The sequence below is a fragment of the Aegilops tauschii genome, chromosome 1 (genome assembly GCF_002575655.3).
Source record: "Aegilops tauschii subsp. strangulata cultivar AL8/78 chromosome 1, Aet v6.0, whole genome shotgun sequence".
In the NCBI taxonomy this organism is placed as follows: Eukaryota; Viridiplantae; Streptophyta; class Magnoliopsida; order Poales; family Poaceae; genus Aegilops; species Aegilops tauschii.
This window is the reverse complement of record NC_053035.3, coordinates 78,847,292-78,860,509: the sequence shown is the minus strand read 5'-3', so window position 1 is coordinate 78,860,509 and position 13,218 is coordinate 78,847,292. Positions and strand designations below refer to the sequence as shown.

The 13,218-nt window shown below is 47.0% G+C and overlaps 2 protein-coding genes across 2 annotated transcripts; one reads left to right on the top strand and one right to left on the bottom strand.

Annotated features, from left to right (window-relative positions):
- Positions 1–8,244: 8,244 nt before the first annotated feature.
- Positions 8,245–10,784, top strand: LOC109756640 (uncharacterized). The gene is made up of 3 exons (XM_020315487.4): positions 8,245–9,457; positions 9,532–9,666; positions 9,805–10,784. Exons 1-3 carry the CDS (start codon positions 8,552–8,554, stop codon positions 10,231–10,233), a joined length of 1,470 nt encoding a protein of 489 aa, XP_020171076.1. The 5' UTR covers positions 8,245–8,551; the 3' UTR covers positions 10,234–10,784.
- Positions 10,785–11,256: 472 nt separating this feature from the next.
- On the bottom strand, positions 11,257–12,655 carry LOC109756641 (DIBOA-glucoside dioxygenase BX6). Its single transcript, XM_020315488.4, has one exon. The coding sequence runs from the start codon at positions 12,534–12,536 to the stop codon at positions 11,445–11,447; it is 1,092 nt and encodes a 363-aa protein (XP_020171077.1). The 5' UTR covers positions 12,537–12,655; the 3' UTR covers positions 11,257–11,444.
- Positions 12,656–13,218: the final 563 nt, after the last annotated feature.

Here is a 13,218-nt window from a genome sequence, read left to right as displayed (position 1 = left end):
CGAAAAAGAATAGAGACCATTGTAAAAGCAAGTAATTTTCTTTCAAGTTGTTGAAAAAAACAACAAGGTACCGATGCCACTTAATTTGCTTTCTGGGAAGGAAATGGCAAGGATGTATCATGCGGTGTGGCCTGCGCCACCTCATTGATTCATGGCATTGCCTGCCACCTCACTAATCCATGACATGACCTTTCCTCTGGCCATGGACCATGCCCTCCTCTCAAGTCCAAACCAACCTTCTAAGTTCATCTATATCTCTCTATATATACTACAAACAGTGATCCATCTGCGTGCGACTTAAACTTGGGACTTGGGCGACCTGCGACCACGAGAGGACAGGAGTGTCGCTCCGTCTCCTCCCTCGACGACGGCAAGAGGACATAGTTCTACTTCTTCAGCTCATCAACCATTCACATGTGAGGATGTTGTCATGAAGAGGAGATCGAGAATCTTTGTGTCTTGCGGCGGCATAGGGAATAAGAGAAACACTATCATTCTCACAAGTTGAGTATTTTCGTCATCTAAGTTGGTAGAAAATGTTTTTATTTTATACAAAAACCGGTGCTGTCTGAATTCAAGACTGATTTGAGCACCATTCGCATTTTATTCCTTTTTAGGGTAATCCACATTTTATTCAAAAATGGTTGAACTTGAGTGAAATCCAAATGCCAATTTTGGAGAAACACCGAGGACCCGACCCATCGCAGCCCGGCGTGGCCCAGCAACCTGACTAGCCTTCAACGCTGCCCGTTCCGGCTCCCCACTCTCGGTCCCAGATCCATCCCCATCAGCTGGAGTAAATTGCATAAAACCACCACTTTGAGGGCTTGGTTTGCGAAAAACACTAGGATACAGATTCTCTGCAGAAAGCACCACGTCTTGAGTAATTGTTTTGCAAAAACCACTGATCGGCGGATCGGGCTGAGTTAAGTGAGTTTATGACAGGTGGGGCCCGTTTTTCGCGTACGTGGCACTCCAGGCCGTCCCGACAGTCGTTAGACGGCGTTAGACGGCGCCGTTCGGGCTCGTCTTTAGTCATCCACTCCCGCATCTGTCTCTTTTCCCCCTCCTCGCTCCCGCCGCCGTCGCCCTCCCCCATTCTTCTTCCCCCTCCTCCTAGCTCCCGCCGCCGTCGCCCTCCCCCATTCTTCTTCCCCCTCCTCCTCGCTCCCGCTGCCGTCGCCCTCCCCCATTGGTGCCGTCGCCATTCCATAGAAACACAGAGATGCACAGTCCGGCGAAAGGTGGAGATGCTGGCGAGCTGTGCGCGAGCTCGAACCCTAGCAAGCCGTCGGAGGAAGAGGAGGAGGAGGACCCGCAGTATTCGATGGAATACAGGGCGGCCAGAGCATTCCCCGCGGCGGTGAAGGCCAATCCGACGGGAAGCCAGCACATCGCGTCATCCTTCGGCGGCGTATAGTGAGATCCACTTTTCTTTGCTCTTCCCTTCCCATTCTCCATTCAATTGCGTTGTGAGGGTACTCCTAGGGTTAGTGTTCATATTGTTCTATCCTATTAGATGCACTACAAGTGTCAAATGTTGTGATTTTGTTGTCATGTGCCCTAGGACATTATTTAGATTAGTTCAGATTATGTGCTTTGTTTGTCCTGTGCCTAGGGTTGACATTTTTAGATTAGTTCTGATGTTGTGCTTTGTTTGTCCTGTGCCCTAGGGTTTACATTTGGTTATTAGTTTTATTAGTGTTTCATTAGTGCTTTATATTATTTGCAGTCTGGATGATGAGGTTTGGGAATTGAGGATGCATTTCCATGACAGAGACAACATTGAGAGATCTATGATGGTGTCAGACATAACATTTTACAACCTAGTAGCACTGATAGAAACAGAAGGTTATGGATTTAAAGATTACATGTACTATGTCAGGGATCCTGGGCTAGGGATAGAAGGAATGGAAGAAATAGATGATGATGACAAGCTTGAGGAAATTCTAGACAACATAGCATTGCAAAATCAGAAGATATTGAATGTGACAGTTGTTAGGGCCAGTTCTCTCAATGCTGCAAGTGTAAACACCAGCTCCAATGTTATTGAGCAGCAAATCCCTCTAGAAGAAATTGGAGAGCCCAAACTGTATCAGATAGATGAAGAAGGAGTGCTGTTCAGTGCACCAGATGTGCATGTAGCAGCAGCAAGTTCAGAAGCAGCAGAAGTGGAGCCAATGCCCATACAGTTTCAAACACAGCATAGCACCAATTTGGAGGAGCAAGTTGCTTTAGGTTATGTACAAGTGGAAGAAAATCATGTATACAATTCAGAGGAGCAAATGGAAATTGAAAAGGTTATGGAGGAGACAAGGAGGAAGGAAATTCAAATGTTTAGAAAGAATAAGAAAAATAAAGAGAAGGTCACTTCTGTGAAGAGAAAAGCTGCAGTGATGGATAATGAGGAGGACAGTGATGATGATGATTTGGAAGAATATGGTGATATCCTTGCTAGGCTTGAGGAGATGAAAAGACAGAGGGAAGATCCACTCCTTCATTTTGAAGGGGACACAGATGTTGAGGAAATGTATGAGACAGAGGAGGAGGATGCACTATATGAGCCTGAAAGTGAAGAAGAGGATGAAGAGGATGAAGAGAGTACTCTGGAGGAAGAGAGTAATCTGGAGCAGGAGCAAGATGGACAGAAGAAGAAAAAGAAGAAGAAACACAGAAAAGGCCCAACAAGCAGAGGACATGCAAGTGTAGAGGAGTTGTTAGAGGAGGACTGGATACCATCTTCTGATGAAGACAAGAAACAAATGGACTTGGGTGTGGAAGATGATGATGGTGCAGAGGCATTGGCATATGTTATGCCCAATGGCAGGAAAAGCAGAGCTAAAAAGATGAAGGAAAGGTTATGGTATGATGAGAAGAGAGCTCACCCAGCTGAGCAATTTGTGAAGCATCTTTGCTTCATTGATGTGTACCAGTTCAGGAATGCACTTCAAACAATGCACATTGCACAGAACAGGAACTATGAGTACCATAGAAATTGCAGTGACAGGGTTATAGCACAATGCATAGATGAGACATGCCCTTTTTATATAGCAGCTTCTCAGATTGCAAATGAGAAGACTTTTACCATAAGGAAGCAGTATGTGGTGCACACTTGTCCTTCAGTGTCTGAGAACACAAAAGTTACTGCTAAGTGGGTTGCAAAGTTTTGTGAGGAAGCAATCAGAAATGACCCATGCACAACAATCACTACTATAATTAACACTACAAAGAGCAAGTATGGAGTGGAAATATCAACCCACATGGCATACAGGGCTAAGAAGGCAGCAAAGAATGTTGTGTTAGGAGATCAGAAGGCCCAGTACACCAGGATTAGGGATTATTTGCAGGCTGTGCTAGATACTAATCCAGGTTCAAGGTGTATATTGACAACAAGACATTTGAGGGAGCATCCAAGCACAAACCCTAGGTTTCATGCATTATTCTATTGCCTAAATGGATGCAAAGAAGGGTTTCTCAGTGGTTGCAGACCATTCATAGGTAATTCCTTGGTATCTAATGTGTGTTTGAATAATGTGTGTTTTCAAATAGTTTGCCTAATGTGTTAACTTGTTATAGGTCTGGATGGATGCTTCATAAAGCTCACTACTGGTCAACGGATCCTTGCTGCTACTGGAAGAGATGGGAACAATAATATATTTTCCATTGCATTTGGAATTGTTGATAAGGAGGACACAGATTCCTGGACTTGGTTTCTGTATCAGCTGAAGGTAGCACTAGGTGGCCAATCTGGGAAGTTTGGCAACTACACAATAATTTCTGATAGGCAGAAGGTAATGAAATCCACTTGTGCTAGCTTTCATTTAGTTCTTTCTAGTAGTTAGTTGCATTTAGGTGTAGCTACTTTTTGTACACAATCAGTTAGTTCTTTGTAGTAGTTACACAATCATTTAGGTGTAGTCACTAAGTTAGCTTTACTTAAATTCACTCAGGGCCTGCTTAAAGCCATAAACAGAGTCTTTCCCAATTGTCCACAAAGGTTTTGCCTCAGACACATTTACCAGAACTTTCAAAATGCTGGGTTTAGAGGGCCAGAATTAAAGAAATACATGGATGAAGCAAGTTACTCATACACTGAACATGGTTATAATGTTGCAATGGATGAGTGTGTGAGGCAGCATGGGCTTGGCTTAGTAAAATCCCAAAGCACACTTGGGCCAGACATGCCATGGACACAAATTGCAAAACAGATTTAGTAGTTAACAACTTAAGTGAGGTTTTCAACAAGTGGGTTCTAGATGTCAGGGCTAAGCCAATAAGGACCATGGTTGATGGAATTAGAACAAAATTAATGGTCAAGTTTAATGCAAATAGAACCAAGACTCAGACTGTCAGATGGGAGATTTGTCCAACATATGCAGAGAAATTGGAGGAAGCAAAGAAGTGGTCTAGAAACTGCCAATCATTGATGGCTGGCCCCAACCTTTACCAAGTTACTAGTGAGGAAAGAACATATGCTGTCAACCTAGCACATAGGACTTGTGGTTGTAAGAAGTGGGATATGACAGCAGTTCCTTGCAATCATGTTGTTTCTGCTATACACAAGGCTAAGCTTCAGCCAGAGGACTTTGTTGATGATTTCTTCAAAAAACCTATGTACCTGGCAGCTTACAGTCCTATAATATATCATGTACCTGGCCCTGACATGTGGCCAAGGACAGATAGTTTGGACATTGAGGCTCCTGTTTTCAAAGAACACAAGGGCAGAGCACAGACTAAGAGGAGAAAGGGCCAATTTGAGAAGCCAGCTCCCAAAGACACTTCAAGAATGGCCTCAATTACCTGCTCCAACTGTAAAAAGGTGGGCCATAGGTACACCAATTGCCATGATGCTCTAAAGCCTGCACTTGCTATGAGAAAGAACAAACATCAGGTAACCACTCTGCTATGAGAAAGACTAAATTTGTTGTTACTTTGTTGCTTACTAATATTAAACTACTTGTTTCATTGCAGCCAAGCACCAGCTCTTACCCACCTGATAGTAGAAGCACACCAGCTCCAGCAAGGACTGCAGCCTCTGCTGCTAGTCCAGCTCCAGCAAGGACTGCAGCCTCTGCTGCTGCCACTGCTGGTGGATCATCGAGGAGGGCAACATCTGCTGCTAGTCCAGCTCCAGCAAGGAGGGCAACATCTGCTACTGCTCCAGCTAGGAGGCAGCCAGCTGCTCCAGCTGCTCCCAAGGGTAAGGCAGCAGCCAGTAAATCTTCATCATCTGCTCCCAAGAGTAAGGCACCAGTTGCTCCCAAGGGTAAGGCACCAGCAACCAAATCTTCATCAGCTGCTGCCAAGGGACCAAGGTTAGCTTTCATGCCTCCAAGACCAAGTGATGGTTCCCAGAGAGTCAGGAAGCCCAGCAACAAAATGAAGGATTACTTGACTGCCTCTGGTGCAAAATGGTGATGATGGTGATTTGGTTGTGTTGATGTTGTATCAAACTATGGCATTTTGGTTGTGTTGTGAACTATGTTGTGTTGTTCTGCTACTCCAGTTATGCTACTCTAGAATTCTATTAGTCCTGTGATGATCAATTTGTGTCAAACTATGGCATTCTAGTAGTACTGCTGATGCTGTGATACTCTTGATGTTGTGATAGTCATGATGCTGTGATAGTCATGATGCTGTGATATTCTTGATGCCTACTTGATGCCTCGGCGTCGATAAAAAGCCAAAAACCCTAACTTGGCCTACTTGATGCCTCGGCGTCGATAAAAAGCCAAAAACCCTAACTTGCCCTACTTGATGCCTCGGCGTCGATAAAAAGCCAAAAACCCTAACTTGACCCTACTTGATGCCTCGGCGTCGATAAAAAGCCAAAAACCCTAACTTGGCCTACTTGATGCCTCGACGTCGATAAAAAGCCAAAAACCCTAACTTGGCCTACTTGATGCCTCGACATCGACAAAAAGCCAAAAACAACCCTAATTGACCCTACTGGAAGCCTCGGCGTCGATAAAAAGCCAAAAAACCATCACTTGACCCTACTTGATGCCTCGGCGTCGATAAAAAGCCAAAAACCCTAACTTGGCCTACTTGATGCCTCGACATCGACAAAAAGCCAAAAACCCTAACTTGGCCTACTTGATGCCTCGACATCGACAAAAAGCCAAAAACAACCCTAATTGACCCTACTTGAAGCCTCGGTGTCGATAAAAAGCCAAAAACCTAACTTGGCCTACTTGATGCCTCGGCGTCGACAAAAAGCCAAAAACCCTAACTTGGCCTACTTGATGCCTCGGCGTCGATAAAAAGCCAAAAACAACCCTAATTGACCCTACTTAACTCAGAATCATCAGTTGAACAGGAACATACTAAAGCAAAAATCATCAATTGCAAACAGATTACTTAAGATAACATTAACCAGCTCTAAATACCACCAAATTCAGCACTAGTTCAACTCCATACATAATCATAGTTTGACATTCAGCACTAGTTCAAATAGCACCACATTCAGCACTAGTTCAAATGCAAACATCTTTCTTAAGATTACATATCCATAGTTCAGGAGTACTCATAGTTAATAAACTACTATCATTACAACAAATGCCAAACCACACCCTGCAAAAGGTCAGCAAATGCCAAATGATATTGCCCATTCTTCTCTTGCACTGCTTATCCATTTATGATGGCCTTGATCCCCTCCAGCTTCACATTGCTCTCTTCAACTGTCTTCTTGAGCTCATCAATGTGGATCTGCAAATTCTTCTTCTCTTCAGCTAGCTTCAACTTCATGTTCCTAATGACAGTACCTTGAGCAGCCGCTATGTTCTTCAAAGTGTCATACTTCTCCTGCAACTTGGTTGTTTCAGCATCTTTCCTTTCTATCACTGCCCTCTGCTCCTGGGCATCCATAAGTGCATTGACATCTTCAACCAACTTCTCATAGCTGGCCTGGAGTTTCTTCTTCTCTTGTGTCAGGTCATGAACAGTAAATGAATGCATCAGACATTGCTCATTTCTGTCCATCTTACTCTGTTCATACATAGACCACAACTTGGATAGTGCATTCTCAAGGGTAGTGGGCCAAGATGGATCAATCCATTCTACTAGTCCACAGTTTTTACCTTCCTGAAAAAAGAGTATTAACAAAATGAATTACATAACAGTGGCTTGCTTACAATGATAGGCTAGATTATACTAAAATTCAGATCATGCTCTAAAGTAAACAACTACTAAGTAAACAATGCTGGTGTGCTAACCCATGAATATTCTGTCCTAAAATAAGCTAACATGGCAGAGTTAAAAAATGACCTAACTAAACAATATTGCCAGATCCAAACTAAACAATGCTGGTGTGCTAACCCATGAATATTCTGTCCTAAAATAAGCTAACATGGCAGAGTTAAAAAATGACCTAACTAAACAATGTTGCCAGAACCAGACTAAACAATGCTGGCAGAGTAAACACTTAATGAATCCACTGTCCGAACTTCACATTATAATACAATGCCTGCTGGAGTGCCACATTACATGTCCATGGCAAACAAATGACAGATCTGTTAAGTTAATCAACAACTTCCAATTAGTTAAGTTGGAACCATACCTTCTCTGCACAACAAAGAAACCTCCTGCCAGTGTGAATCCCTTCGAAAGCAACGCGCCTTTCTGCTGCCTTCCCGTGTCCATGGCACAAAACATACATATCTGTCTCAGGGCCCTCGAAATCTGAGTCTTCGGTGCTAGCAGGAACCTGGAGTGCGAAGGAATGACGGAGATTTGGTCCAATGTTTGAAAAGAAGCTCATTCCAGAAATCCCCAAATATCAAACCCTAACTCTTGAGAACTTACCTTAATGCTGCCGTCGTCGGAATCTGAGCTCATGTACTGCCTGGTGTGCTCGCTGCTATCCGACCCATCACTCCACGACACCATGGCGCCGCGGCGCCGCGGCGACGGGTGCGGCGACCAAGAAGAGAGCGAGAGCGAGAAGAGAGCGAGCGCGAGCAGAGAGCGAGCGAGCAGAGTGGAGAAGGAGTAACGGTTCGCTCTTTTGACTGCTAGAACCGAACGGCGCCGTCTAACGCCGTCTAACGGCTGTCGGGACGGCCTGGAGTGCCATGTACGCGAAAAACGGGCCCCACCTGTCATAAACTCACTTAACTCAGCCCGATCCGCCGATCAGTGGTTTTTGCAAAACAATTACGCAAGACGTGGTGCTTTCTGCAGAGAATCTGTATCTTAGTGTTTTTCGCAAACCAAGCCCTCAAAGTGGTGGTTTTATGCAATTTACTCCCATCAGCTGCACTCGAAACGACGGCAGAACCCCAAAATTCATCCCAGATGCCACACTCTCCGCCTAGCCAATCTCCACACATGATGAAGAAGAAGACGGCGGCGCCGGCGCCGGCGCCTGCACCCACGGCTACCAAGACGACAGCGGCGGCAGCGGTGCCCGCGGCTGCTAAGAAGAAGCCCCTGGCGGCCAAGAAGACAGCGGCAGCCGCCGTACCCGTGGCCAAGAAGAAGGCGGCGGCGGCGGCCAAGAAGCGCGCATCCGGTGGAACGGCCGGGTGCAGGCCACGGAAACGGGCACGGGATGACAACTGCGACGGCGATCTCATCAGCAACCTTCCGCACGCCGTCCTCTGCACCATCATCTCCCTCCTCCCCACCAAGGACGGCGCTCGCACGCAGGTCATCGCCCGCCGATGGCGCCCCCTCTGGCGCTCCGCGCCTCTCAACATCGACGCCCAGAATCTCAGGACCGGCCGCAGTTTGCCCCTTCGCTGTAAAAAGAAGAACCTCAGCACCAATAATTTTCAGCCGTCGTGCCGCCGCCGAGGGCCTCGACCGCCGCAGGACTCCCATCGTCTCCAGGATCCTCTCCGACCACCCTGGCCCCGTTCGCTGCTTCGACTTCCGCTTAACCTGCATCTGCCAGAAAAAAGAAGGGCACGCCCAGAAACTTAGTCAGATTGAGAGCTGGTTCCACTCTCGAAGCCTGCACAACCTTCAGGAGCTCCATATCTTCTTCCCGATCTTGTGTCGAGCAGCTCGATGCTCCTTGCCATCATCCGTGCTCCGTTTCGCATCGACTGTCGTTGTGGCTACAATCGGCCACTGCGATGTCCCAAAAGAGATCGCTCCTTTACTGAATTTCCCCCTCCTCGAGCATCTCACCCTACGGAGCGTTTCCATCTCAGAGGATGTCTTCCATGGGGCGATCTCCTCCTGCCATGTGTTGGAGACCCTATATCTGCAGGGAAATGTTTATACTGGTCCCCTCCGCATTAGCTCGCCAACTCTTAGGAGCATCGCCTTCAGTCATTGTCATGTTGGCAAAGAAGAATTGGTTATTGAGGACACCCCTTGCCTTGAAAGACTGCTTTGTCCATGCTCAGATGGTTTGAATATCCGGGTAAATAAGGCACCTAAACTGGAGATATTGGGCCCTTTGTCACCCCGCACCTCCAATATTCAGATTGCAAAGCTAATCTTTCAGGTAGCAGCATCCTTCTCGACTCTTGCATTTGGCATACCTTCATACATTTGTTTTATGCTCATTGTTTTTGGCAGGGGTTGGTTTCAACCAGCTTGAACAATTCGATATGCACAGTGAAGGTTTTGGCTCTCCAGTTTGCTTGCACTGATTTGAATGCAGTTCTTGACGTCCTCAGGTTTTTCCCCTGCTTGGAAATACTTTATGTTATGGTGAGTATTCATCTTGGCTTGCTTTAAATGGTGAATGAGTATTTGTTACTCCAAAAAGAATTGATTGACATGTATAATCTAGTCTAGTTACCAATTACTTTTAACACATGTATCTTATAAGTCTTATTTCCTTTCCAGTGGAACAAATACTTGAACGCAGAGATGAACAATGTGCGTCATTGTGATCCAATAACTCCAATCAAATGCCTTGAGACCCATCTAAAAAAACTAGTGTTGAAGAATTACACAGGCGATGAGCAAGATGTTAGCTTTGCCAAGTTCTTTGTTCTGAATGCGAAAGTGCTAAACGAGATCAAATTTGGCGTTAGCGAGAAGTTCGACGAGAAATGGGTGGCTGATCAGCACAGGTTGCTAGGAGTGGAAAGTGAAGCTTCTCCAGAGTTCGAGTTTAAACATTGTTCGTACTATTTGAATAACTATTTGGATACCCATGACTTGTCAATTGCCGATCCCTTCAACAACTCTTTTCTAGCCAAAGACCATACTCTTCCAGTGATATCAATATCATGTCCTTCCAGTTCTGACGAGGTGTTATGGCCGGTTTAGCTAGGCCCACCGGGCAATCTTAGCCCACAAGTTATCTTAGGTTATTTCTTATGCAAGTTATCTTAGGTTAATTCTTATGCAAGTTATCTAGGTTATAAATATAGGCTGTAAGACTCTTTTTGGAATCAAGCAATAAGAAGAATATTATCTCTATTGCCCGGCTCCCAGAGGAGCCGGAACCCTAGCCGCCTCTAACCCTAGCCGCCGCCGCCATCCTCCTCCTACGCGACGGCGCCCAGCCGCCGGCACGCCCGCTCATCGCCTCGCCCTACTCCATCCTTCCCCTACAACCTACGGAGCAGGTCCGGTAGGATCCCTGGTTCTACCAATTTGGTATCCGAGGATAATAACTGAAGATGGTGTTGTCTTTTGCTTGTTTTTATGGTGCCGATACCTGAATATTATGTTGCCTGCAGTTCAATGCTTGTTTCTCTGTTTGTAGTTTAATGTTCCTTTGTAATTCCCAGCATGGTATGTCATGCAACTAGTTCACTGTCAAAAGTTGTAACTGTGATCTTGTACTAAACTCAGCACCAAACTCCTCTCTTGCATGTCTTTTGTCCGTCAATAGTTGGAACTGTGAGCTAGTGAACTCAGCATCAAACTCCTATGTTACATGTCTTTCGTCTGAGAAAGGAGTACTCTCGTTTCTATCAGCAATGCTTTCTTGGTGGTCAGATGTTGCACCAGTAGAATCTGAAAGCCATGAAACCTCTCAGTTGCCCTTTTTAACACAAGCAGAAGTTCAACTTGCTACAGTTAATCACTGTTTGGTTCCCTTTGAGTTCGATGTGCTTAAACGGGAATAAAATCGTTGCAGCGATGCACATTTAGTTCCACACTTTAACAGATGATAGTGGCAAGATTCATGGTCCATGTGATTTTTTCTTTCTCTTGACTTACTGAGTTTTAGGGTGAATAATATGCAGAGTCTTCATCTCCAGATAGATACTGAAATCATGGAATAGTCACGCACTCACTACCATTTTGTTTGTCCATATTCCTAGTGATGCTAGTAAGATGTTGCAAATGCAGCATATATTCAGAAAATCTTGGGTTGTATTAGTTGGCATACTAAAATCTAGGAGTAGTAGCAAACACATCCTCTGCTCAGGATTGCATTACGGTGTTTCAGAAACATTTGACAGCATCTGATTTCAGAAAACAAGTTCAGCTAGAAATTCCCAGCATTGTTTCAAACCGACCACTGATCAAGGAAGAAGGAAATGGTCCAGCGCCGGGCGACCGTCCAGGCCTTTGCCGTCGTAGTGAGAGAGGAACTCCTCCACCGTGATGCTCCTGTACAACGGCGGCGCCGACGAGGTTACCTGTTCCTCGATGGGGCCGTACACCGCCGTCGTCTGCCTCAGGTCGGCATTGAAGAAGGCCGCCACCGAGATCCTTGCCCTGTCCCTGCTCCTGTTGGCCACCACCCGGTGCTCCACGCTCTTCAGCCTCCCGTTGCTCACCAGCTGGAGCAGGTCGCCGACGTTGATCACCAGAGCGCCCGGCACCGGAGGGACGTCCGCCCACACTGCCCGCTTCTCGCCGTCGTCGTCAACGAGCACCTGGAGGCCGGCCATGTCGTCCTGGAGGAGCACGGTGAGGAACGCCGGGTCGGAGTGCCGGCTGGTGCCGAGCGTGAGGTGCGGCTGCGGGCACGGCGGGTAGTAGTTGCTCACCACGCTCAGGCCATCCGCGCACCCCATCTTCTCCAGCCGGTCCGGCGCCAGCCCCATGGCCTCCGACACCAGCTCCAGCACCCGCACGGCGAGCTGCCGCACCGCGTCGCCGTACTCCAGCAAAACGCCCCGCACCGCGGCGGGGAGCTCCTCCGGCTCCGGCGGGTCCGGGAGCGCCTGGCAGAAGAGGGTGTCGCGCCAATTGGCCGCCGGCGACTGGAAGAGGTCGAAGTTGGAGTTGAACCGGACCTTCCTGGCAAGGTCCCGGGTGTAGTGCGGCGTCTTGGCCTCGGCCGGCGACTCGTGGAACCGCCGCACGGACGCGAGCATCTCGGCGAGTAGGTCGGCCGGCACGCCGTGGTTGACCACCTGGAAGAAGCCCACCGTCTCGGTCGCCGCCCGCACCTCGCCGACCACTTCGGATCGGCGGCCCGAGAGGTCGATGACCGGGATGGTGGCGGTGGAAGAAGTGGCGAGGGAGTCGGGAGGGTGGTGGAAGATGGGCGGGATGGTGGTGACGCTGGCGTCGACGAGGCCCTTGACGCCGGCCTTGGTGTCGTCGAACGCCTGAAGCTCCCGGCGGCGGTCGTAGCCGGCTGTACCTTTAGTGGTGGTGGACATGGCGCCGGCGGCGGTACTCCGTGGCGGAGATTGGGGAATCAGGAGTATTGATCCGCGTGAGAGTTCGTAGGTGTGTGTTGTCGGATATGAGAGCACGCCTCCCACGCGCGTGTACGTCGACTGTCATCTACTCCCTCCGTCCGTGAATAAATATACATCTAGCTTTTGTTCTACAGTTTGTCTAATTCACATCTAGATGTTTTTTAAAGATGTCACATCTAAGCTCCTACAAATAACGCAGCAACAAAGAATAAAAAAAGGCTAAGACAAAAAAAATAGACCACAAACATAGTGGACATAAAGTTAGATGTGACATAATTATGTCACATCTAGATGTGTTCTAGACAGACCCTTTGTTCTAAGTCAAAGTTTTAAAATTTTGACCAATTATATAGAAAATAGTAGTAACATATTATCAAAGTACATTTTAAACCGAATCTAATGATACTAATTTCATGCCATAAATGCTTTTACTTTTTTCTAGAAAGGTGGTCAAAGTTTCAAAACTTTGACTTAAGACAAAAGCTAGATATACACTTGTTCACGGACGGAGGGAGTATTGTACTAGTACTTAGTACTGAACAACCAGCACAGCAATATCACGTTTGGCCGATCCTATGCGCCGGCCGATTGGCCCGAGAGTCTGGCCGGTCGCCACGCAGCCGTCCGATTGAGGTAATGA

Coding starts and splice junctions, on each gene's coding strand:
- LOC109756640 (XM_020315487.4), top strand. CDS start 8,552: ATGACAACTGCGACGGCGATCTCATCAGCAACCTTCCGCACGCCGTCC. Junction 9,458..9,531: donor TTGCAAAGCTAATCTTTCAG/GTAGCAGCATCC, acceptor TGTTTTTGGCAG/GGGTTGGTTTCAACCAGCTT. Junction 9,667..9,804: donor TGGAAATACTTTATGTTATG/GTGAGTATTCAT, acceptor TTTCCTTTCCAG/TGGAACAAATACTTGAACGC.
- LOC109756641 (XM_020315488.4), bottom strand. CDS start 12,536: ATGTCCACCACCACTAAAGGTACAGCCGGCTACGACCGCCGCCGGGAG.